The 25,431-nt window shown below is 37.2% G+C and overlaps 2 protein-coding genes across 3 annotated transcripts; one reads left to right on the forward strand and one right to left on the reverse strand.

The window, feature by feature from the left end:
* Positions 1 to 432: 432 nt before the first annotated feature.
* LOC146501834 (protein yippee-like 5) lies at positions 433 to 3,966 on the reverse strand. 2 transcript variants are annotated; one of them, XM_085132399.1, is made up of 4 exons: positions 3,793 to 3,966; positions 2,530 to 2,683; positions 2,236 to 2,304; positions 433 to 1,522 (listed from the first exon to the last, which is right to left on the reverse strand). In XM_085132399.1, exons 2-4 carry the CDS (start codon positions 2,668 to 2,670, stop codon positions 1,301 to 1,303), a joined length of 432 nt encoding a protein of 143 aa, XP_084988525.1. In that variant the 5' UTR covers positions 2,671 to 2,683; positions 3,793 to 3,966; the 3' UTR covers positions 433 to 1,300. The 2 variants fall into 2 exon arrangements, with proteins under 2 accessions (XP_084988525.1, XP_084988526.1); XM_085132400.1 differs by lacking the exon at positions 2,236 to 2,304 and having other exon boundaries at positions 3,793 to 3,957.
* Positions 3,967 to 4,051: 85 nt separating this feature from the next.
* Positions 4,052 to 23,615, forward strand: LOC146501835 (phospholipase B1, membrane-associated-like). The gene is made up of 42 exons (XM_085132382.1): positions 4,052 to 6,592; positions 7,165 to 7,218; positions 8,033 to 8,093; positions 8,179 to 8,213; positions 9,126 to 9,210; positions 9,296 to 9,347; positions 9,769 to 9,849; positions 10,257 to 10,322; positions 10,408 to 10,469; positions 10,788 to 10,863; positions 10,962 to 11,069; positions 11,904 to 11,978; positions 12,081 to 12,152; positions 12,275 to 12,349; positions 12,442 to 12,502; positions 12,963 to 13,021; positions 13,103 to 13,176; positions 13,290 to 13,333; positions 13,442 to 13,550; positions 13,760 to 13,811; positions 14,014 to 14,094; positions 14,186 to 14,251; positions 14,352 to 14,452; positions 14,594 to 14,675; positions 14,765 to 14,869; positions 16,163 to 16,258; positions 17,192 to 17,263; positions 17,445 to 17,522; positions 18,633 to 18,693; positions 19,982 to 20,040; positions 20,132 to 20,199; positions 20,284 to 20,327; positions 20,677 to 20,776; positions 20,864 to 20,915; positions 21,006 to 21,086; positions 21,172 to 21,237; positions 21,316 to 21,410; positions 21,678 to 21,759; positions 21,838 to 21,942; positions 22,021 to 22,116; positions 22,266 to 22,340; positions 23,061 to 23,615. Exons 1-42 carry the CDS (start codon positions 6,523 to 6,525, stop codon positions 23,334 to 23,336), a joined length of 3,312 nt encoding a protein of 1,103 aa, XP_084988508.1. The 5' UTR covers positions 4,052 to 6,522; the 3' UTR covers positions 23,337 to 23,615.
* The last annotated feature ends 1,816 nt before the right edge of the window (positions 23,616 to 25,431 follow it).

Consider the following 25,431-nt stretch of genomic DNA (forward strand, 5'->3'; position numbering starts at 1 on the left):
CAGTAAATATACTTCATTTTACTGTGTGGCAGATATAAATATACAATATCATTAACATTTGCCAAATAAGAATTTATAATGCACATCATTAAATTTGAGGAGGAGTCATTTCAAGTAAGTATGTATAATTGTTTCCCCTTTTTTTCAGATTGATTTCACTTATATCAGGTTAGCTTGTTTACGTTGTCTTAGGAGAAAGTATTCAGTCACAAAGCATACCGAGAACTGCTTTCACTGGCCACAATTGTAATAAACACAAGGTCTAAGCCACTGGTAATGACAATATTTAATGATAAAATTATTGTTTAAAAAGGCAAATAAACTCAGCACATTAAAAAAAAGAAGAGAAAACTAACCAGATTGTGATTATTTGGGCATATTATGTAAATCTAGATATGCACACACAATAAAAAAGAGAATTAAATAACTGCATATTTGAAATTATTTATTGTTTTGCAAATAAACATATCACAAATCTGAAAAACTAAAACAAAATCATGCTTTGTTAAATAAAGGAAAATAAACTGGATAGATAAGTAGTGATGTAGTGAAATATTGGCATTTCTAACTCTGTAGAACATGTCATATCAACTTTACTGAATTCAGGTTTATTTATATTTATAGAGTCAAATAAGAGGTATGGAAAGGTAAAGACCCCACAATAATGTTTTTGTCATTTAATAGATAAAATAAACTAAGTGACAGGCTTAAATTGCTAACCTGTCTGAATGAAAATAACCTGAATTATAACATTTTATATCAACTAATAACTCTTTTATTAAAGGTAATTCTCTAGCACAGCTAAGCCCATAGGGTAATATATACTTAATATGATCATTTCCAGCAAAGCATCACATTGAACACTTTGTAGAAAATGATTCTTTTGCAGTATAATGTTCAACAACTCACTCTTAAAGCAAATTAGACCCACTGACAGCCTCAGCTTTCAAGATTCACCGCATTATCTTTACACAGAAATCTGAGCCTCCTCTAAGGCTGCAGGAGCCACGTCTCTTCATCTGACAGCAGCCACCATCAGCTACACCTGCTCATCACATATTGGACATGAAGATGATTTTTAAATGGGAAGAAAAGCAACTTTATTTGCCCTTTGAGGAATAATCCCCATCAGAATTGAAAAAATATCCAACACCTTGTTGTTAGTTGTTCCCACAAACACCCAGCCTGTGATATTTTGGTATAGCTGTAGGGAGAAATGGAACACCATCAATGCAAGTCCATGTTCTGCTGCTGCTGCTGGAGGGAAAGCTTTGGTATCCACAGATAAATAAAAATTAACTCAGGAATTGTCGGTCGGGATGTGCTCGAAGCCTTCGCTCTCCCTCACTAGCGCCCTCTCCAGGATGACGCGGCCCTCCTTGTAGCGCTGGCTCTCCTCTGTGGCGAATTCGTACATCCAACCAAGTTTGCTGTTGCAGTTCTTGCAGCTGACATCACGCACCATGTGCCTCCCCGTCAGCATGACTCTGTCCTGCACCTCGCTGTGCTGCAGATTCACAACCTGGAGAACACCAACTACACGTCACTGTCACTGTACCGCATAATTGCTTTTCTTATTCAACATGATTTATTCCAGGTAACTGGTTTCAGTAAATTAAAAAATATTAAAGTAGTGAAATTGGACTTTTATAGCAAAGCAAATATGAAAGAAAGGGATGAGGTGAAAGACAAAGTGAGAAAATTGTTGAAAAACAAGACAGTGATAATTTTATCTTGATTATAGTGTTTTGTTTGGAAGCCAGAATTGTAACTGAAACTACAGCTTGAATAACTGCACCAACTTTAAATCTCAAAGACAATCAACAAAGACAGATCCAATAACAGCAATTTTGGTTTGAAACTGTTATATGTATTTTGGGTTTTACCTTCATGCAAAACATTTCTGAAAGAAAATCGTCTGGACTATAATATTTATAGGTTTTGTTCACTCAAGCATAAAATAGGTTTTTTTTGTTAATGGAAATAACATAAAAATGCCTTCTGTTAAGTAATGTACCACAGACTCTGTGCCTTAGCTAATCACAAACCAATTGTGCCTGCTTACATAGAGCTTTTCTACCCTAACACAGGACTCAAAGCACATTTTACTACAAGCCACATTGACCCATTCGTATACAATTTCATACAGTGCTTTGTTCTAACTGTAACAAACACAACCAGTCCAATGCATGAATCAGCAGCAATTAGGACAGGATAACATGCAGACTGGACGACCTGGGTTTGAACCTTCTGGCTGGTGGATGACCATCTACCTCCTGAGTCACAGCCACCCTCATTTAGGGGCTTAAGGGATCCAAAAGGAAGGAAACAAATATGGTGACTTTAAAGTTTCCTAATTTCAGTTAACCGCTATGTGCTTTGACAGACTTTAACTCTTCTAATACTTCTTAATATGAAAGTAATTATTTACATAGCTGCATTAAATATACTAAACAATCATTCTATATAAGTTAAAGTATTTTAACTAAATAACATCAATGTTGTCCATCACATGAGAAACTGATGTACCTTGTTGAAGAGGAAAGCCCGGCCAGTGGCTCCGGTGAAGCGGGTGGAGATGAGCTCAGCTCGGTTGGTCAGGATGGTGTCACAGTTGGCACAAGAGAAGAGGCGAGTCCCACCGATGTGGTCCAAGAAGATACGCCCCATTTTGAAGCTCGGCCTTCATAGTGAAGAAAACAGCCCTGTTGGAGTATGCCTCTCACATCTTTCTTTAGATCGCTCTCACACATACAGTGGGTTTTAAAGTGATGAACAGTGTGAGACTCTTTGATTTTCTTTTCAAGTTTAATGTTCAAGAAACTGACAAAAAAAATGAAAGCCATGTCTCAAATTGGCTACAAAAAAACAGAAAATGGTTTTACTGTCTGAATGAACACTATCCTTTCAAATAAAAAAATAATTGAAATACTAACATCACAAAGAGATAAATCAGAGGGGTTTAAATATAAAAAGAAATCTTTATGTGCAAGAAAACTTCCTTTTTGTTGCAGTTGCCAGATACATTTCAATTTGGTACTTTTATACATTAACAGCTGAGTCATTCCATCTGAAATCACAGTGGGCCTTTTGCTCACCCACCTCAGATTTTTCGAAAAATGTCACAGTCCAATGACTGGACATAGATAATGATTGCTGTGGAATATACGCGTCATATAGAAAACAAAAACAAAAACAGAGCAACCCACCTATTTTCATCCTTCTTTTCCCCCAAATGAAACAACAACTGGTTTTCCATAAAGTTTATCGCATCACACTACTATGATAGTCCACACAATATCTGAAAGACTCGAAAATATGTTGATTAGCTCCTTTTAGGTGCTTTTTGATTGTTAGCTTGTGTATTAATAGAAAACGGAACTCAAACAACTTGTTTTTATTTGGGTGGGTATCCAGACAGAGTAATCAAAAAACAAATATTTACCACTTACTTTTAAAATAAATAAATATGATTTTGTACCGTACTTGTTGTAAAATAAACAGTGGGGTTTCTGTTTTTAAAGGGACCCCTTAAAGGCATCATCAGGCCGAGAGCTTCGCCAATAACGAGGTTAGGAACATATACAAACTACGTTTCAACATCGACATCGTAAATTATCAAAAAGGATAGTTTTTATAATAAACAAATAATTTAGCTGAAGCGGACTTATACCAAAAACTTTCTCGGAAAACTGTATGAAACGGCAATGCCAAAGTCACCCAAACAATAGCTAAATAAGGATAACCTCAATAGGCCAAAGAAAACCGTTACGTGTGCTCCAAATTTCTCACCTCGTTGCGTTAGCTGAAGAAAACTAAAAAAACCTACGGACGTTTCCCTTGTTTTTAGTCGCCGGGTCGTCTTTATATTCGAGTATTTTCACGTTTCCTCTATTGTTATTGTCGTCAAACTCAGCACAGAGGACAGCGTTTGATGCGATTTCTGTGTTTTTTACCCAAGCTACCAAGAATGATATGACAGCTTCCGTTCAGGGGCTTAAAAATAAATCCGAATCGAAACTTTATTTTTTAATACTGAAACATTTGTGTAAATAATATTTAATTATAAATGTTAGTGCTCTGAAAAATATCTTAATTGGAACAGTAGTCATAAACCTACTTTTTTTCTTTATTTTATTTTGGAGTCTCGTTCTTTCCAACGTTTTCCATACTATTTAGTAGCTTGACGCAGCTCCTACCTTTGACCACTAGGGAGCAGCACGTCATACCAAAATAGAAACCCTTTACCAGACCCACATGACTGGATGTTGTGGTATATTTCGTTCCTGCCAATTGAAGCATAAATCCACCAGTTCATTGCTAGATAGATTACCTTCTTTGATTTTTTTTTTATACATGAAGTACAACTACCCTTAAACTGTACAGAAAGTTTCTTTTGTAGTAAATTTCTCCTTTGTAAGATGTACTTTTCATGTTTTCTTCATTTTAAAGTAAAGGTAAATATGTCAACGAAGGTTGAATCATGTGCTTGTGAGCAAAAACTGCAGACCGGTTTATTTTTAGTCAAAGTTACTGAATTTCAAATTTTCCATTGTGCTAATCTTGCAGTTAACAGTCAGTTTACCTTACAACCAAGATTAACCAATGGGATTTACCCAGGAATGTGTCCATTCAAAATAGAACCACAGCATACTTGCACCACCTGCACCAGCTTTCATTCTGTAGCCTCATTCTCCTTCCATGGCACTTTATATCTCTTCGTCAGACTTTCGTCAGCCCCCTAAAACCCATTTCCTATGTTATAGTGAGTCAAGCCAGGTTTCCAGAATAACACGTGTAGCTCTTTATCCTCTGAGAGAACTCGTTGCATCTGCTGTCACGTTAGACTAATGTGCTCTGAACAGCCAGAAAAACAATCAGGAACATTGGACTGATTGTCATCCACTTAGTGTCATATGTGAAGGCAGTCATTTCTCCATGCATTGTCTTTTTTCCTTGTTATCTATTTTTGCCACTCTCTTATTTTGCCACTAATCAGGGATTTGAGGGGTTTTATTGTGACTTTTATGAAAACTATTCCAATACTTCCCCGTATTCATGGGTTTTTCAGTAGATTTAGTACTTTAGTGCAATCTGCCAGTTTACTTTTCTCATTTCAGTGCCTGAAACAAAGGCTCCGAAACTTTGTGCATTACTTCTGAAGTTGCTTCTTTTCTCCAACAGCCAATAATAAACTCATGTTTTTAATTTGGTGGTGGTTGGTGTTGAGGAATAAACATTTTTCCCTATTGATTGGTGGTTGCTAGGAGGTCACTGGTTGGTTTCTTTATGGGTACTCTGACAAAAGTCAACAATAGGTGCTCTATTGGCTTGAGATCTGGTGACAGTGGATTCCATTTGTGACATGGTGCATTATCCTGCAGCAACAATCCCTAACAATACTCAGGCAGGCTTAAAATTTAAACAATGTTCAGCTGGTCCTAAGGATCCTAAAGTGTCTCAAGAAAATATCCCCCACGCCATTACAGCAACCAGAACAGTTAATATAAGCAGGGTGGATCCATGCTTTCATTTGATTAATACCAAATTCTGACCCTACCATCTGAATTTCACAGCAGAAACTGAGACTCAGACTATCAGATAAGACAGTGCTTTTTTCAATCTTCTGCTGTCCAATTTTGGTAAATCTGTGTGAACTATAGTCTCAATTCTGTCTGCTTAATTAAGACGAGCTGCATCCAGTGTGGTCTTCTGCTGCTAGAGCTTACTGCTTCAAGGTTGGACGCATTGTGGATTTAGAGATGCCCTTCTGCATACCTTGGTTGTAATGAGCGGTTATTTCAGTTGCTGTTGTTTTTCTATCAGCTTGAAGCCGTCTGAACATTCTTCTCTGACCTCTTGGTCTAAGGAGCTTGAAAGAAAAGCATCTGGACTTCTTTAAGTTTCCTTAAAGATGTTTCCCCTCTCATCCAAGAAGCTTCTTCAGTTCTAAGAGCAAATGGTGGAGAGTCCCAGTATTTAAGCCTCATCCGGGACTGTCCACCAATAGCTCTTAGAACTAAAGAAGCTTTTTGGGTGAGAGGGGAAACACCTTCAAGGAAACTTAAAGAAGTCCAGATGCTTTTCTTTCCAAGCTCCTCAGACTACGATGACCTGGATGACTGAGAACCTTCACAGACATATTCTTTGACCTCTCCTTTCTGCCACTCTGCCATAGGTGCAACACATAGAGATAGGCAACCATTCACACTCACACCTACAGCCAACAAATTCATTAGTTAACCTAACAAGCATGTCTTTGGAAGCCACACAGGTATACTCCACACAGAAAAGCAAATTCAAACCCATTACTTTCTTACTTTCTTTGATCTTATCAGTGTCATTATATCATCATATATCATCTTCAAGCTGTGTCCTTTGAACAAATAGGATAGTCCCTTCCCTGCATGAGGATTTATGACAGCTATAATTAACTGACTAAGTATAACTGATAATAACAGAGAAAGACGGCTTACTGTAAGCTGAGAGAGCAGGAAGGAAAGAAAGCCACACAGAAGATAAATGAAAACAAAAAATAAGATGCTTCAGCAGCTGCTTCTGATCTCTCTGCTGGGTCTCACGTGGACATCAGGTCTCCACTGTAACTATAGCTCGATCTAATGCTCATATTTCATGTTTGTTATGATGCTGTTTTGTTTCAATTTGACAAATTATAAATATATATTTTGAAAAGGTTCTGCATGAAATGTAGGAATTATGTATGATTTACCTAAAGTAAATTTTGCAGAAGTCAGGTGTGGAAGGACAGTGCACTGAGATATATTAAAAGAAGCTATTTTTAACTGAGTCTGTTAATACTAACATTACTACTTGTACTATTTATTTGCTTATTTTGGTGGTTTAGTTTAAATTATTGGATTTTAATGTATATTTGCTGCTATAGTTATTTATATAGTTATTATAGTTATTAAAAATAATTTAAGTAAAATTAAAATATTCAGTATATGACTGTCCAGTTGGTAAGAGGGATAGCAATACAGGAAGAAGATGTTTGTTGTGCTCCTCTTTTCCAACCTAGAGTGGATTTGAGCCAAGTCTGCAATTGAATAAATAGTAATACTTTTGCCAGAAATGCTCCTCAGGGCCTTGAACTTCTGTACTTTGAAGTATTTTTATCATTTGTTATCTCTTCATGTTTTCTAGCAGTTGGACTGCCGTGCTCTCAGATGATCCCTTCGCAGGAGCGTCCTTCAACTGGTAAATTAGACAATCATATGGTTTTATGAACAGCCTTCAGGAGAAAAAAGCTCTACAGCTGACACTATAATACTGATCTTTATGATAAACTACAACTCAGCCATGAAGTGTCTGACCATGCAAAGGTACAGAGCAGGGTCAGTGGGTGCTGAGGTACATAGTGCATAAAGCTCTGCTGACTCATTACTGTAGTCCTAAACATCCTCTTGCATTAACAACAACAACACAAAAACTGCACTGGGAGATCGATGAGCAGCTCTTGTAGGTGTAATGATTAAGTCTGAGTAGAGCGTCTGAGTAGATTTGATAGTTTTAGTAAACTTTCCTGTTATCACAGTTTTGAATCCAGCAGCTTTATGTGAACTTTTTAAAACTTTTACTGGGATATAAATAAATGTAGGTTATAATACTAACCTATAAAACACACACTCATGTAACACCATCATGGGGCGATCGTGGCTCAAGAGTTGGGAGTTCGCCTTGTAATCAGAAGGTTGCCGGTTCGAGCCCCGGCTTGGATGGTCTCGGTCGTTGTGTCCTAGGGCAAGACACTTCACCCGTTGCCTACTGGTGGTGGTCAGAGGTCCCGGTGGCGCCAGTGTCCGGCAGCCTTGCCTCTGTCTGTGGCTACAATGTAGCTTGCCATCACCAGTGTGTGAATGGGTGGATGACTGGTTGTGCAAAGTGCTTTGGGGTCCTTAGGGACTAGTAAAGTGCTATATACAAATACAGGCCATTTACCATTTGTACTTTTACCCACATTTGGTAACTAGGCTAATCAGCTGCATCATTATATTTTTTGCAATTTTTTCAGTTAATGTTGTTAGGCCCTCAGATGTGGGTCTGCTTTCCGCCATTGGACTTCACATGCGCAGGTGAGCACAGTTTACTGTTCAGCTGTGATAGCGCAATGAAAACCTACACAAACTTTTAAATTCACACTTTGGTCCTTTTCTACAGCACTGAGCTGTCCTCAGTTGTATCAAGACTTAGAGGTAAGTCTATATCTTTAACAGCTTCTGACATTATATGTTTACCTAATAAAGTCGCTGTTGTTTTTCTGGGCTTCCCGTGGGACATAATGTGAGAGCTTTAATGTGTTTAAGTGTCTCTGGGATCATATAAAAGTAACCAAATGGCTTGATCCAAGCTTTACCCTCACTAGAATTACAGCACCTTACTAAATACACCCATGTCACGAGGCTAATAATTTTTTCCTGTTATACCACAGTGCTTTATCTATACAGCACTGATATGGACACAACGTGATAGTTACTGTTACAAAAACACTGCTATCATGTTTACGTCAACTTGGCAGGGCAGATTAATTTTTATGATTAATCTGCAGTCAGAAAGCTTAAACCTAAACTAGTTTTAACAGCCACACAGAATAAAACACAAAGATACTGTACTGTGATAGAAGGTGAGCAGTAAACTCTTGCATTTAAGAGATTTAGGATATTAAATATTGGCCTCTTTTTCAATCTTTCTACTCTTGGGCCTGTATGATATTTTAATACATAGATATTATCTAATATGCCCATCTAAGGCACATAGTTCTAGCTGTGAGCACAGATTTTTCGGCCCACATGTTGTTCAAACTTTCTGTTTGTGAGAGGCAGCCATTTAGAAAGGAAGTTGGCTTAAAGGCAGAAGAGCTTAAAAAGTGTTTCAGCTCTTGTAGCTCTAGTTCAGTTCAATTTAATAGAAATGAATTTATCTAGCACTAACACACAGCCACTTCAAAGTGATCTACTGCATTAAGGCCCAGTACAGGAGAAACAATTCTGCTTTTAGAGCTTATTTTGAACTGTGAATCGTGCAAAGCTACCCTAGATGAGTTCAAGAGTGAAAATAGGTTAAAAATGAGTGCTAATGTTAAACTTGTGTTACCTTCTCTCAACCAGAGCTGATGGTTCTGTTCAATCCTGAACTGATTAGTCACCTCTCAGAGGAAACAAACCTTTACACCCCTCAGTCTATACAACACAGGTACAGCGTGTACTTTTTGGCTCATGAGGAATTGCTATGATTGCATATGGCGGCTTAACTCCTTCATGTTATTTTATTTTTGTAGCACTCTGCTGGATCAGGCAAAGGAACTGTCCCTCTATCTACAGAACAGTCAGGTATATTCTTGCATTTTCCAACCTTAAGGATAAAATTCGATTTTATGCTTTCCATGGTGAATCAAGAAGATATAGCTTATTTGGAAATGAGGGAAATATTAAACATTCACAATAAAAGTATTCTAACCAACCTTCTCAGAAAATATATATATAATTCAGTGTTTGTTAAAAAAAACCCCACACACACCAGAAAACAAAATATATTCTCTCATTATTGATTTAATTATTAAAAACTGGAAGAACTATATGTTTGAACAGGTGTTGTTTTAACCTGCTGTGCCCTGAGAAAAATATCTAAAGATCATACTTGTCATACAATTGACTAAACATGTACCGGTGGATGGTGTTTCTTACAGGTTCAAATTAAAATTATTTCAAGTAAAAGTTCAAAAGTAACCAGCAGTGACTTCCCCCCCAACAGGCTCCCAATGTAAATCGGGACTGGAAGTTGGTGCTTCTCTTTGTTCAGCTGGATCAGTTTTGTGCCTGTGAGGACCAGCAGGTAAACAGTGAAAGACCTTACTTAGGTTCCTTAATCTTTAAGAGCTCAATGCCCAGAGTCCAAATCACTTGTTATTCATGTTTTATAGACTTTGTTGCCTTAAAACTGTAGTTACAGAGCCCAAGCTATCAATTCTTATCAGTTTCAGACTTGCACTATCCCAACTTCCCTTCATATATGCAGATAAAATTTGTTCTGTAGATATGTTGTCACTGTTGCTATTGCAAAGGTTGCCTTCTATAGCGTTTTTTGGCTACTTAGCATTTCCTATAATTTGATTCACATAACACATTAAAGTATTAGCCGACAACCAAACAAACAAGTGACTGTACTGGTGACTCTCTTGTTGAAAAAAGTAGCATTAAAGTCACTAAGAGTTCATGGAGTCTGTTGTGTTTGTACTGCAGGTCTCATCAATTATCGAGGCAGTGGTCAAAGAGGTGGATAAGGCTCTGCAGTTGCTGCATTCTCGGGTATGTTTCATATTATTATATAAAGCGATTTTACCTACAATGTGTTCATAAAATTTGCAAAATTTTATTAACTTCACTGCTACAGCTCAAACGGACCATTGTCAGTGTTGCATTATGGGATGGAGAGCATAACACTATGCAGAGCAAGTAAGTTCACTTTTTCTTCCCAGACCTTTAGAGAATGACATCAAAACAGACGACGTGCATGTGTTGAAGATGTAAAAGGAATTAAGATCTTTTTTTCCCAGGAAAATAAATTAATTAGATGACATGATGATAAGTCAGTGTGGCAATACAAAATGTCACTGCTGTCAAGTTAGAGAATCTTATGTTCTTAACCCGTTTACTTGTTTCCTTTAATAGTTTTATTTTCATTTTTAATTATTCACTGTTGGGGTAGTTTGTTTCCCTTTAAACAGGAGGATCCATATTAAGTTTTAATGAGTAAATGTGTTTCATTGACAGATCATGCCAGTGTTTGGAAACAAACAGTGAAGGGGAGCTCAGGCTCCTGAGAGCCGTGCTGACTCAGTCTCTGCAGGTTTGTCCTTATTTCATGTTCAAATAGTGTTTGGATTTGCTTGAGGGTATTGCTAACCTCTTGCTGATAAATGTTGTGCCTAAACTCCCTTTTTCCAGGAATCTTTGGATGAGCTGTTGGTACAGAAACACTGGTACAGTGACAGAAAAGACTTCACTGTTACCCTTCAGGATATACCTTTCATCACAGACCCATCATTTATTGCTGTGAGTTAAATTCAGATCATATCATCCTTTTATTCTCCTATAAATCCTCTCAATAGCACCATTTTGCAAACCCAAATCTTTATTAGTACCTTAGTCACACCTGCAATTTAGTGCTGGAGCCTATGCTGACACATTTTTACCGGGCAAAACAAAACCCGAACATTTTTATTGTGATTGAAGAAATTCACCCAACCTTTCTATTTAAAAGCCTTGAGAGAGCAAATATTTATTAAACAGTGACCTATTTAACGTTTCTTCATCCATTTTGTTGCAACAGCAGTTGGTCAAATTGAACATGAAGTCAACTTCCTTTTCTAACACTTTTTTTTTGCTTGTGGATGTGTATCTGTGAGGAGCACTTTAACATTAGCTTCTGAATATACAAGCCCCACCCACCTTCTCTTTAGACCTTCTGTTTATGAAGGGAAGCCAATCAGAAAGGTTAAAGGGATGTGATAGGGAGCTAAAACAGTTAGTGTAGTAAAACTAAAGAGCTTCAAGAAGGCCCATCAGGGTGATATTAAATCGAGTGTTGTAGTCTATTTGTATGCATTATATAAAAGCTACTTTCAGGTGCTCCCTACGTCACAAGGGATCACCACAACAGGTAGCTCACACAGTGGTTTAGCAGGCGTTTTTATGCAGGATACACTTCCTGATTAAGTCCCAAAGGGATTTGTGTCTCATCCCAGCATCTGTGAAAATCGACTCCCAAAGAGTACAAAGACTTTGTCTTCTCGGTAGATGATATTAAATGTCTGTGTTTACCTTCCTGAACTGAACTGAAAATATTTTTATGCACTGTACATTGTCTGTCTTTCTTGCTTTTAACAGAGAGGGAAGCATCTCACTGAGTCTGAAGCATTACAGCACAAAGATAAACTGTTGGTGCAGATGTGGACTAACCTGGTGAGGCTTGGGACTCTCAAAGTCGAATGCACTGGCACTTTCACACCCAGTTACTCTTCTCGGTATCCCAGACATGAAAACAATGAGCCTTTTGTCTCTTAGCTGCAGGCCACAGTTGCCCAATATAAAACAGAGGACAATGGTAAGATCTTCGCATTGCCATGTCCAAGCGAGGTGAGTAATTTTACAGAAAACCCACTTATATATATGGTAATCACATTAGACACACTGTATTTACAGATGATGATTCTGTGCAGCATATTCCTCCTCCTTAGTTATCTGTCTCCCTCCCTTAGGAACGACCCTACCTGAGGACAGAAGGAAACTCTCTGTCATATCACCACAGCAATATTTCTCCTCTCATGGAGCCTGTGAGTATTGTCTACAGCCAACCCGAACCAGCTTTGGGCCAGCTTTGCACACTTCCTGTCAATTTCTGATTGTGCTCTGTGTGACTGCTCAGTTTGCAGGGACAGAAATGCCCTGTGAGGACTTAAGTCCCTCACCTTTCACACCCACTTCAGGTAAGATGACATTAAAGGCTTTTCTTGAGCACTTAGGTGACCTTAAATTAGCAAAAAAGTAAGACAGATTTTATCCAAGATCTGGCTTTTTATATAACATATTGAAGGTTATTCATTTATTCCCCACTTTAGCACATGGGACTAAAAACTACAAAGTAATACCTCTGACACTGTACAAACTTCAAGTCACAATCTAAGATGCTTTATGATGGAGCTTTGTTTTTGTTGTTTTTTGTGAGATGTCTTGGTTTCCTCAGTCTGTAAAATGTAAAGTGTTCTTTAAATCTGCCCTTTCAAATCATCCTAATAGTACCTCCAAGTACATTGATACTATTATACAATATTTGTAGTTTAATTTTATATATTTTTTGTATTTATGTGTATTCTAAATAAAATATTATTCTACACTTGTCTTATTAATTTTATTTATTATTCGGACCATTTCTTCTGTTTTTTGCAGTCCACAAACTCAGACCTGGAGATGTCAAAGTTGTTGCTGCTGTTGGCGATTCGTTGACAGTGAGTCATTCTTATCAACTTCTCATTATTTAGAATTGAATAAGTTGATCCTAAAACTTTTTAAAACCTGCTGTTTTTCAGGCAGGCAATGGCATTGCATCCAGGCCATCTGATATCCTGGATGTCTTGCGTCAATACAGAGGATTATCGTGGAGGTGAGTCAGGACTCTTCAGGTATCCCATAATGTTGCAGTGAAATACTACTATTAAACTTCCTGGGCTAGTGTGTCACATCATTCATGTATTTAACTTCGTGTTTATTTCCCAGCATTGGTGGAGATGAAAATCTGACTAGCGTCACCACTCTGCCCAGTGAGTCATTTAGATAACCAAACACATTGCTCAACATTACGTGGGAATTTTTTTTAATCCTTGATTGTTATTACTATTCATGGTTGTTCGTTATTATTGTTATTACAGACATCTTGAAATATTTCAGCCGAAACCTGACGGGCTACTCTGTTGGCACGGGCCAGCAGGACACACCTCAAGCATTCCTTAACCAGGCTGTGGCAGGAGCAAAAAGCCAGTGAGTCCTTTTTGAAATCTTAGCACAAATACCTGCCAAGAGATTTGTTACAGGTGATACATGAGTGATCAGCTTGTAGAATATGTTTTTCTATACTGAATGAGTACAGCTTTTGTTTTTGCTGTTTAAAAGTTTTGTTGATGTTTTGGTTCAACTTCGATAAAATGACTCTTTAACCATCAAAGAACTGTCTCTTACTGTGTTTTTAGTCATGTACCAACCCAAGTGCGTGCTCTGGTGGAAAGAATGAAGAATGACTCTGTATGTTTAAAGATATTTGATCTTTAACAATATTTTTACTTACCAACTCATCAATAGATCTATCTATCTATCTATCTATCTATCTATCTATCTATCTATCTATCTATCTATCTATCTATCTATCTATCTATCTATCTATCTATCTATCTATCTATCTATCTATCTATCTATCTATCTATCTTCACATTTGTGCATGTTGCAGAGGATCAACTTTGAATCAGACTGGAAGGTGATCACCTTTTTCATTGGAGGAAATGACCTGTGTGAGCACTGCTACAACTCTGTAAGTACTGGCATGTAGTAAGAACTCATAGGTCATTTTTAAGGAGCCAAAACGGTCACCAAACCCGAAAATGTTATATCTTGGTTTGCAGCTACGTTACTCTACAGAAAATTATTTTCGCAATGTCCGAGAAAGCCTGGATTATCTTCACAAGGAGGTAAAATCATCAGGCAGCCTGTCACATTTATATAGATGCAGTATGTATGCTGGTCCTGGTCAGTGTTAGCATTAGTATTAACTTAGCTAATGTCTGATAGGTGCCTCGGGCTCTGGTGAACTTAGTAGAGCCTCTGCAGATAACACAACTAAGAGAAATGCACAAAGATCCCTCACTTAAATGCCCAACCTGTCTGGTGAAGTGAGTATCACTTTTTTGTATTATGAGATATAAAAAGAAAATATGTAGGTAATGCATTGCTCAGTTGCTCTTTTTATCGTCCACAGTTATCATTTCATAAATAATCTTAAACTGTTGTGTAACCCCTTGTTATCTCTCCAGGATTATGTGTCCTTGTGTTATTTTGCCAAAGTCCAACTCTGAGGCTCTTCAAATGTTGGAAGACCTTAACAGAAGCTATCAGGTAGAAAAGTCCAGAAAAAGGAAATCTCATTAAAAAAGGAGCCTTAAAGTCAGTCCCCATTGATCATCATTGTTTTCTCTATATTTCAGCGAGCGCTACATGAACTTGTGGAGTCCGGCCGGTATGACACTCGCTCAGACTTCACTGTGGTTATCCAGCCTTTTTTCAGAGACATCATTTTCCCCAGGCTGCCGGTCAGTAATAAAGCACAGAGCACAGGATTTATGGGTGTTTATCCACAGTTCACCTTATCCAGTATGTAACAACATGGCCCCTGCAGCGGGTACACAAGGATTTTGTCGTTATTCCACTATAAAACCACTGAATCAATGGCTTCCACAGAATCTGATCAAGCAATTCTGTAAATTATTCTGCAAAGCATAACGTCTAATTTTGATTACCTTAAATCATCAACAAAAGATGTGGAATTTTAAATACTAGCTAACAAGAGAAAGGACTATTGAATTTCTGTACAAATTCTTGTGAGAAATTGTTTGTGTCACAGCGAGTGGGGTGAGCCGTGTGGAGATAATAAAGGAGGATCCAATCGCAGGCACTTGTAAAGGTGTGAAGGTGGTTTATTGAAAATAAAGTACAAAATAGAAAAACGGCAAACGGGACTGCAGACTGTCTAAACTGAGAACAACTAAACTACAAAACACGAATCAGAACACAAACATGAAGGACGATGGACAGCAGGGAGAACACACAAATGAAACACGGTGGATACACAGACGGACCAGCGACTACTATAACAGAAGACACGACTTAAATACACTCAGAGAAACACAGGGAGATTACACACAGGCGGGGGACACAGCTGGAAGTAATTGAGACAAGGGGGGTAAAACTGAATACACTCACATGAGACGCAGACCTTCACAATAAAACAGGAAACACGAAATCACTACACAAAGACACAAACTCAACACTGAGAGGCAGACAGAAAATAACACATGGAACTCAAACTATACATGAGACAACAAATCCTTAACCATGAATAAACAGAAACATACTAAATATACTTGTGATTGATTGATTGATTGATTGATTGATTGATTGATTGATTGATTGACTGATACTATTCCAAAGTTAAAAATCCACCTCTATAGGTCACTCTATTCTGTCTGGTTTCAGTGGTTTGATTTAATCTGTATAATGATTGTGTCTTTATGTGATCTTTATCGTTTTAGAGTGGAGTGCTCCTTGAAACAGTTCAGATTGTGTATTTTAAAAGTATATATTTCTCAAAATGACAAATTACTCCCTTAACGATTAAGGTCAATGTTAAATCCCAAGTTCTTACAAAAACAGCTTTATTGACATTTTTTAAAAAAGAAAATACTGTAGATTCTGCCTTTTGTTTGTTTTTGTATTTTGAAAGATCTGCTGGTCCTGATCAGATATCTACACAGTAGTTATATTGTGACCGATGCAAGTAGTCCAAAAATCTTAACATTTGCATATTTATTGTGCATTTTTCTCAGGATGGCCGCCCTGATCGCTCTTTTTTTAGTGCTGACTGCTTCCACGTCAGCCAGAAGGCCCAGACCATGATGGCTCGCTCCCTTTGGAACAACATGGTAAATATATGGCAAACAAAAGGGACTCTTTTTGTAAAACACTTATTCTGACCCGTATATATTTTTGCTATTTGATACTTTTATTACAACAAAAGCAACATAATATGACATGAGTATTTGATTCCGACTGAATATGTGTTTGTCAAGCACCAATAAAGATGTAGTTGCCACACTTCAGCTGTTTCATGTGCTTCTAATTGTGCCATATCAACAAGGATTTTTTTCTTTCTTTTGACATCTCTGCCTGTGCCACTGAAGAGCCTCAGTGGGATCAGCCATCACAAACAGCAGCACTTACCTTCTTTCGTAAACAAAAAGAGGCTGTTACAGTATTTTGCACACATGCCATTTTGCTGTTGACTGCATTATTAATGACTGTTGGGGATGTTGTTCTGCTTCATGAAAATATTAATAAGTGGGTCACTGCATGGAAAACAACAGTGTTTCACCCCCCACCCAGAATCAGAACATTATATAATAACTGTATTGTATCTAATGGAACTAGTACTATGGATATTTTCTGAATTACAGGCTTTCAAAGTACTTAGTGGTGGGTAAAAACCACTATGTGCTCCCTCAACAATGCCAAGGATGCATAGCAACCCAACTACTGATGCTATGTGTAAAAGGCAGGAACACTGTAAATATCAGCTGATAAAACTACATTACTAGTATGAGTAGCTGAGCTTATAAAGAATAATATATATTTTCTGTACCCTTGAGACATAAGGATATAAGAATTTATACCGACTAACAAAACTGTATCTGTTAGATGTAATCTTGACTATTTAACAGACTGTTAAACTTCCACTGATTTATTGGTACTGAACATTATCCTAACATGATTATAAACACTATAAAGCTTATTTGTTCTAATCATTATGCTTAACATGCTGTGTGCACAAATCACAATTTATTTTTTTACTCTCAAAGTTGGAGCCACTGGGCAACAAGACTTCTTTACAGGACTTTTCTGTATCCACTGGCCTGAAATGCCCAAGTCAGGTAGGAGAAAAGTCAACATGTCTTTGTAAATCCTCGTTGGAAAAATTGCTATTCAAACTTAACTTAGATTACAAATGTTGTGGTGTGTGGCATTTCTTTGTCTAGCCTCTAGCCTCTATAGATACACATCTCTTTGTTATCACTATACATCACATTTAATTTAAGTTCTTTTTATCCCCAGACTTCACCTTATATTCGGACCTACAACAACAGCAATTACATCTATTCCAGTCCCTCCCCAACACCTCGGCCTAATACAGTGAGTATCTAACTTCCAGGTTTTTAAGGTCTTTATCCAAAAAAGAAAACCAGCAACTTCTATCACGATTAAAATATTTTATTGTTTAAGAGCCAAAGACCTGAATGGGCCATTAAAATTAGCAACCTACCTATTATCAACCTACCAAGTGTCAATCAGAGCTTTTGAACCACCCATCTTCTGTCATTTATCTGGGTTAAAGTTACTAGGACAGAAGTCTAAGCAGAGGTGTCCAGACCTCTCTCCCCCTAGCTACCTCATTCAGGTGTTAGCTGTTCCCAAGCTAGCCAAGAGACATTATCTCTCCTGTGTGTTCTGGTTCTCCCCTGGGGCCTTCTCCTGACAGGACATACCCAAAACCACTCCCCTTGGAGGCTTAAAGGAGGCATGGTCAGGTGCCTGAATGAACTCATATGCATCCTTTCGATGTGTAGTGGTGTGGACTGAAATAGTTGGCTCTGCTCTGAGCTCTTTTTGAATGACTGAGCTCACCCTGGAAGATAATTTTCGACTGCTTGAAAGCTCATCTTTTGGTCAACATACAAAGCTTGTGATTGTCATAAATGCCAGGGCTTGTCTCAAAGCACACATTCAAATTACACACAACATTAAAGCTATAAGATTGTTTAAACCCTAGTAAACAGACTCCCTTTTTTTAGAGTTTGGGCTTTTTTGAAGGAGTCATGCACCGGAGTCTGTTGGGTCTTAGAGGAAGCTCAGAACTGCTTAACACTTATCTAAATAACTAAAATAGATGCCAGTAATGAGCAGCCCGAGGGCTTATGATGGTTTGCCTTGTGCCAGGGACTTGGGTTAGACATGTGGATATTTTGGAATTGGTTCCCAGTATCCTCCTTGTTTTTAATTATTTCTATAATTCAGCTAGTATCTCTTATTATTGTTACAAGCTTTATGCACTTTTGTTGTGTACGTGTGGGTAAGCATTAGATAGAAACCAGTGCAATGCTTGGACAGACTTTCCATTTTTAAAGGTTAAAAGACACAAATATTGTTTTTAAGAAATGTTATTGTACTGATGCTTCATGAAAGCTAAATGTTCTGATTAATGAGGACTGATTAAAGTATTTTTGGTATTTGCAATTCTTTCAGAACTGGGGAAGTGACTTTTCCTGTGTAAATATTGCACCATCTGACACTGTGCCAACTTCAGGTAAGATGGACACCCACATACACACAGACACACACAAGACGTGTCCACTATCATCCACTTAATGCAATCCCAATTCCAAAAAGCTGGATAGATTTTGGAACCAGGGAACTTAAAAGCCAAAAACTTTAAGCTAAAGTACCAAACTTTGCAATAACTAAAACTATGATAACCTATAAGACTAAACTAAAATTCAATTTAATTCAATTTTATTTATATAGTGTCAAATCACCATAACAGTTGCCTCAAGGTGCTTTATATTGTATTGTAAAGACCCAACAATAACAGACCAACTAAAATGTAAGACATAAATGTGTCGCTCCATCAACACACACAGCTATCACACATTTGTTGTTTTTGTTCTTAAGATGAATTATTCTTAAATGAAGACATTGATTTGACACAAGTAAAAATATGGTTGATTATATTTATTGTTAGTTAAGAATAAGTTAAGCGAGGGTGAAAAAAAGAAAAGAAAAATGATGAGGAAGGGAGGGAGGGAAGAAAGAAAAAATGGGGAGTGATAGAGAGGTGGTAGGAGAGAAAGGGAGAAGAGGGGAGGTGAAAAGAAAGGGATATAAAGGAGGAGAGAGAAAGGAGGAGAGAAACTCCCAACAATCCCCTCTGAGCAAGCACATGGCGACAGTGGTTAGGAAAAACTCCCTTTAAAGGAGCGATCAAGTGAAGAAGCAGGAGGGTCCCTCGTCCAGAAAAAACAGAAGCATTTCTTCCCACTGTTCCTGGAGCCCTTTTTTCTGTAGGATGAGGGTTTTCAGTTCTTTGATTGTTACTGCCATTTCCTCCTCAAGTTTCTTGCATTTTTTCTCCAGTTCTTCTAATTTTGCTTGTTTTTCTGCAAGCTTTTCTTTCAGATCTTTAGAGGCCTCCTGTAATAGCTTTGCCTCGTATATGTCTGTATTCCTCTGTTGTACATGTTGTACATGTCTTCTAAGTTGTGATTTCTGCTCTGGATTTCTTGAAGCGTACACTGCAGGTCATCATGTGTTTTCTCCAGTTCTTGCTCTTGAACCTGCATTTCATTGTTTCCTTTCTATACATTGTTCATCTGAGAAATGTGCTTTGAACATAGATATTTTATACTGGTGAAATGAACCGAATGCCCGCTATTGATGACATAATAAAACATCCATCAGTAAAAAGTAATTAATACTCTGAGTAGTTTTTGAGAAGAATACTTGAGTATTTTTACTCAAGTATTTTTTAACACCAGTACCAGTAACAGTACTAGTACTTAAGTACAAATTTTGAGTACCCTTTCCACCTCTGGTAGTCCACAAGCTGAGGCCAGCAGACATTAAGGTGGTGGCAGCATTAGGAGACTCTGTGACAGTAAGTGCAATAATAATTATTTCCCCTTTTTAAGCAGAAAAACAAACTTTCTGCATCTTTAAACTGCTGTGTGGTATATTTGTTTTCATAGACAGGCACTGGTGCTAAAGCAAAGAACATATTTGAGCTCAATACAAAGTTTAAAGGAGTATCATGGAGGTATGATATTTTCTCATTATACAGGATGATGACTGTTATAAACCAATGTACTGCTGACTGGCTTTTTTCATGTATATCTTAAAGCATTGGAGGTGATGATACTCTGGACACAGTCACAACACTACCAAGTGAGTTACTTTATGGGACTGAAATAGCTGTTTCTACAACATGGATTCATGGGGTATTTAAAGTCTTTAGATGATTCTTTCTGTTATATGTATGTCTAATAATCTCTGATTTACTGTTGAAAACATCCAATATAAATATAAAGCCTAAAAAGAAATGTTACAGGAATTTTGCCTTTTTAAAACAATTTCTGATTTGCTGTTAAAGATTTTGATTTGAAATTGCAATACAACTTAATAATAAAGATTACATGATAGCAAACGACATCCAAGTTAAATCATTACCCCACTGTGTACAAAGAGAACGCCACTCTTGCATATTCTCATTACTCATTTACTTGTATTTCCTCAGATATCTTAAGGAAGTTCAACCCCTCTCTGAAAGGCTTTTCCAAAGGTCAGGGGTTATTGCAGAAACACTTCAACATGGCTGAACCTGGAGTTAAGGCATCGTATGTACACCTCAGTGAAACAAACCTTTCACCAACCCTCTTTGATTTTCTGTAACGTGTTAACGGTCTGTGTATTCACTTGTTCAGAGATATCCCATCACAAGTCCAAGCTCTCATCAAGGCCATAAGAAAAGATACGGTACATGAAACCCGAGTTAGATTTAAAAATGAGTTACATTTAGCAATTTGTTTGTTTTTGATAATCAGTTTTGGTACATGTGCCCCACAGGAGGTGAATTTTGAAAAGGACTGGAAACTTGTAACAATATTTATAGGAGGCAATGACCTCTGCAATTACTGCTTTGATCAAGTAAGTGTTCCCCAAAATTACTGCATTGTACACAAACAACAGTTCACTATGGAACAATAACACAACATGTGCTTAACCTCTGTAGAATAATCTATCGCCCAAGAACTACAGCCATAATCTTAAAATCAGCTTGGATATGCTTTACAAAGAGGTAGGTTATATTTAAAATAGTGAACTATACTGTTATCATGAGTTTAACTAAGTTACATTTCTCTCCGTGTATCTTTAGGTACCGAGGTTGTTGGTTAATGTCGTGGAGATCATGCAGATAAATCTGTTGAAATCAGTTACAAGGAACACTCTGGGCTGCTCACTAATCCAGAGGTTGGTTTTGTAGTGCGTGTCTTTTCTGACCTTTTCATAGAAGGAAAAGGTGACATATGACATATGTCATGTAAATCACCTTTTCAAATGTGATCAAATAAATGTTCCTTTGTTTTACAGATGAGATTGTTCGGAGATGATGTTTGCGTCGACTGTATCATATCGACTGTATCATATCGACTGTATTACCATATTTCAATTGGTCAGCTGATAATGTTATTCCTTCTAAGGACAATAAAACAATAATAAAAGGATTTCTTTTTCCAGGACCAGCTGTCCCTGTGTTATCAACCCATCAGAAAAGTCTCCAGAGCTTGAGGAGATGAAACGAATCAATCACGAGTACCAGGTAGGGAAGCAGTTTGTTTTAAAATCATTTCAATAACTTCTTTATTTAAAAAAAATCCTTTCTGTTATATTTCTTTAGGCTGAGCTCCAGTATCTTGTATCTGGAGATCTCTATGACGGAAAAGAAGACTTTGCTGTCGTACTTCAGCCATTTTTACGTAATTCCTTCATCCCTAAAATTGGAGTGAGTAACTGAGAAACAAACCAAACACGAATTATCAAATGCATCCATATTGGTACTTTTTTCATTTTTTTTCACCAGGAGGGTGAGCCAGATACAAGTTTCTTCTCTGTAGACTGTTTTCACATCAGTGAGCGAGCACATGCTGAGATGGCCATTGGTCTGTGGAATAACATGGTGAGCTGCGGGAAATAATGAACCAAACTGAAGCAGGGTGGTATAGTCTATGCAAACTTTTAACTCAGTAAAAAGTATTAACTTCGTGCAAACTTTTCTTTTGGCTTGCCATTTTAAATATTTCAACTCTTTTTCTTTCTTTCTTACAGTTAGAGCCTATAGGGAGAAAGCAGGCCTACAACAACTTCACATATGACCGCTCCAAAATTCACTGTCCCTCTGAGGTATTTAGGAAGATTTTAGAGAAATTCTACTAATCATGTTGCTACAACTATTTAATAATTAGTTGATTTAATTCCACTTACAATCTATGATTTCAAAAAGAGGTTTTTTATTTTAAAAAATACCTAAAGTATAAAAAAAAGCAAAACAATTATTATAAATATATATACATATAAATATAGGGGCCACACCTGTCAGCTAAGAACAGGAAACTGAGGCTACAACTTCCACTGATTCACCAAAACTGGAAAACTTGGTGTAAACAGCCTGACAGCAATGTCCTTTTTTTTTTTTTAACAACAGTATAATCATCTTCTGATGGCTGTTTCCAGCAGGACAGTGTGCCATGTGACAGAGCTCAAATAATCTCATAATCTCTTCTTTTTTCTTTTTTTTTTACAATGATGAGTTTACTGTACTCAAATGCCTCCAGTCAGCAGATTTCAATCCAAAAGAACACCTTGGGGATGTGGTGTAATGAGAGATTTTTTTTAACATGGACGTGCAGTCGACAAATCTGCAGCAACTGTGTGACGCTATCATGTCAATATGGACATGTGAAGATGAATAGGAGAAAATATTTCACAATATGTCAAACGATTTTAAAAAATATAGTGGATTATTCTACAAAATTAAGTTTTATTTCCAGTGTTTCTCCTAAGTTCAGAAATTCTTACATATAGACAGCTCTTGAGCTTTTAACCATTTTATCTTTCCCATAGGCCAGTCCGTTTATCTTCACCAAGATCAACAGTCTTCCAAGTCCATCAGGAACCACACCTACTCCATTTACAGACTCCACCCACAGTTCCAGCTCTGCGTTAACAGCCCCTGTGCTCAACTGTCCCTCCTCCACCCCTGTGTGGGTCCCTGTCCTTGTGGGAATTGTAGGTTTAGTAGTGGGTTTTGCTGCCTGTTGGATAATTCTGTCCCTCGGTCATCGGCGCAAAAGCAAGGCAGAGAGAAAAGAGCTTGAAATGAAAGGAACAGCTTTTTAATGTTGTCTAAAACCGTGTCAAGAATCAAATCAGTGAGCTGAAATCTGGACAAGACTTCATGATGGAATTTAGGTTTGAAGCCATCTCTCAAATATTTAATTTTACTATTAAAATGTTCTTTAAAAGTGCTAACAGGTGTGTAAAATGGTTGTAATTACTTTGTATTGCACAGACATTTTGAACTATTCATAATTAAATAAATGTATGAATCCTGACAGTTTGTACATTTCACTCTCATCATACCCATTTTTATTTATTGATGAAATAAAAATGCTTCAGTAGTTGAGTGCGGTTTGATTCATTTGTTTAAAACAGAGTTGAATTTAGTGTTTTTAAATCTTCTAGCAGTTTTTTGTCCAACAAGTGAAGCATTAACTTTGTATAAATATGCAAATATTCTCGAGAGAAGAAATCCCACTGGCTCTGGTGATCCCTCTAACCTTTTCAAAGCACCCAGCAGCAATTTGACATTTGTGGTTTAGATTTATATATTGAAGTTGCTCAGCTTATCAGTATTTTCATACTGTTATTCATTATCATGCTACTCTCAGGGTGAACTGGAGTAACTTTGAAGATCACTCATTTCTGGCTGCATCTCAGAAAGCGTTCAATTGGGCAAATTAAGAAAATGTAATGTGACTCCCACCTTACTCATTAATGTCAGTAAGCAAATGTTGCACACATGGAAAACTAAGAAGGTGAACTGGAACATATTTATAATGTATAGTATGTCTATATCACATAGATAAACATTATTTATTGGATTTGTTTATGGAAATATAGATCACATCTTTTTCTTTTCTTTGATGGAATTTTCTCAATAAAATACTTGAATAAACTATGATGAAGAGTTTCTCCCAGAGGAAAGCGACTTATTTTCTCTAATCACTTTGGACAGTCCCCTTTCACATCTGAGACAAATATTATGACTTCACACCATGTGCTGAAAGATGCATTAATAAAATTTAAGGACAAAAACAGAGAAAAGCAGATAGAAAACATAAACAATCAGATTAAAGTTCAGATTCCTCCACCGCCTTCTCTCTCAGACATCTCGATACCTCCACAGGTTTGCCGCTTTTCATCCTTATAGCTCCCCACAATCTCTCCATCTAATCACAGTAATCACACCATTAAATGGATACAGTCTTATCTATCCGATAGAAAACAATGCATACAAATAAAGAATAGTAAGTCACCCTATCTTTACTGTATGCAAGGTGTCCCTCAGGGTTCAATTCTAGGCTCCCGGTTATTTTCACTTTAATTAAATGACTTGCCCAATGTGTGCAAAATGTGGACACGTTTATATATTCTGATGATACGGTAATTTTTACACAAGCCAAAACTGCTGATGATGCAGCCCATCAGCTTTCATTGGCATTACATTATTTTAAAAATGGCTGAATGACTCATGCCTGTGCCTTAATGTTAAAAAGACCGTATCAATGTTTTTCAGTAAACCTAAAACAACTGTGGCTGCAGTAAAAGTTCGCTTGGGTGCACAAGAACTAATTAATGTTGAGGAATTTAAGTATTTGGGAGTGCTACTAGACTCAAAATTATCCTTTAAAAAACACATTAAAAAGTAGTGAAAACTGTAAATGTTAATATACAGAACTTTAGACATATCCGCACATCATTAACAGACACAGCAGCGATTACATTCCTGCACTCTATGATACTGGCTCATATTGAATACTGTATTACAAGTTGGTCCTATACGAGGTTTGCTGCTATTGGACCAGTCGAAGTATGCTACAAAAGAGCATTGAAAATATTAGACAAGAAACCTTTTTAATTTCACCATTGTCAGATTTTAGATAAATATAAGTTTCTAAATTTTACTAATTTCAAATTGTTTAAATCTGCCTGTCTAATATACAAAGTAATACATGGTCTAGCGCCTCCACCAATGAGTGATTTTATTAAACAAAATTCTAGCAGCATTGCTGGGTCTCGATTGACTCAAGCCACTGTTAGAGGTGATTCTGAATTGGCATTTAGATGGACCACCTTTTCACAGAATGCTCTGTCATATCAGGGAGTGAGCTTCTGGAAGAGTCTTCCACTGTCAGTGAGGGAAAGTACAAGT

This window comes from Neolamprologus multifasciatus, chromosome 15, assembly GCF_963576455.1.
Source record: "Neolamprologus multifasciatus chromosome 15, fNeoMul1.2, whole genome shotgun sequence".
NCBI lineage: Eukaryota > Metazoa > Chordata > Actinopteri > Cichliformes > Cichlidae > Neolamprologus > Neolamprologus multifasciatus.

Excerpts from the sequence above, each read along its gene's own strand:
- LOC146501834 (XM_085132399.1), bottom strand. The coding sequence starts at position 2,670 with ATGGGGCGTATCTTCTTGGACCACATCGGTGGGACTCGCCTCTTCTCT. Across the intron at positions 2,305-2,529 it reads GGGCTTTCCTCTTCAACAAG|CCCCTAAATGAGGGTGGCTG; the intron begins GTACATCAGTTT and ends GGATCCCTTAAG. Across the intron at positions 1,523-2,235 it reads GCCAGAAGGTTCAAACCCAG|GTTGTGAATCTGCAGCACAG; the intron begins GTCGTCCAGTCT and ends GGTGTTCTCCAG.
- LOC146501835 (XM_085132382.1), top strand. The coding sequence starts at position 6,523 with ATGAAAACAAAAAATAAGATGCTTCAGCAGCTGCTTCTGATCTCTCTG. Across the intron at positions 10,864-10,961 it reads TGCTGACTCAGTCTCTGCAG|GAATCTTTGGATGAGCTGTT; the intron begins GTTTGTCCTTAT and ends CCCTTTTTCCAG. Across the intron at positions 21,087-21,171 it reads GCAATTACTGCTTTGATCAA|AATAATCTATCGCCCAAGAA; the intron begins GTAAGTGTTCCC and ends TAACCTCTGTAG.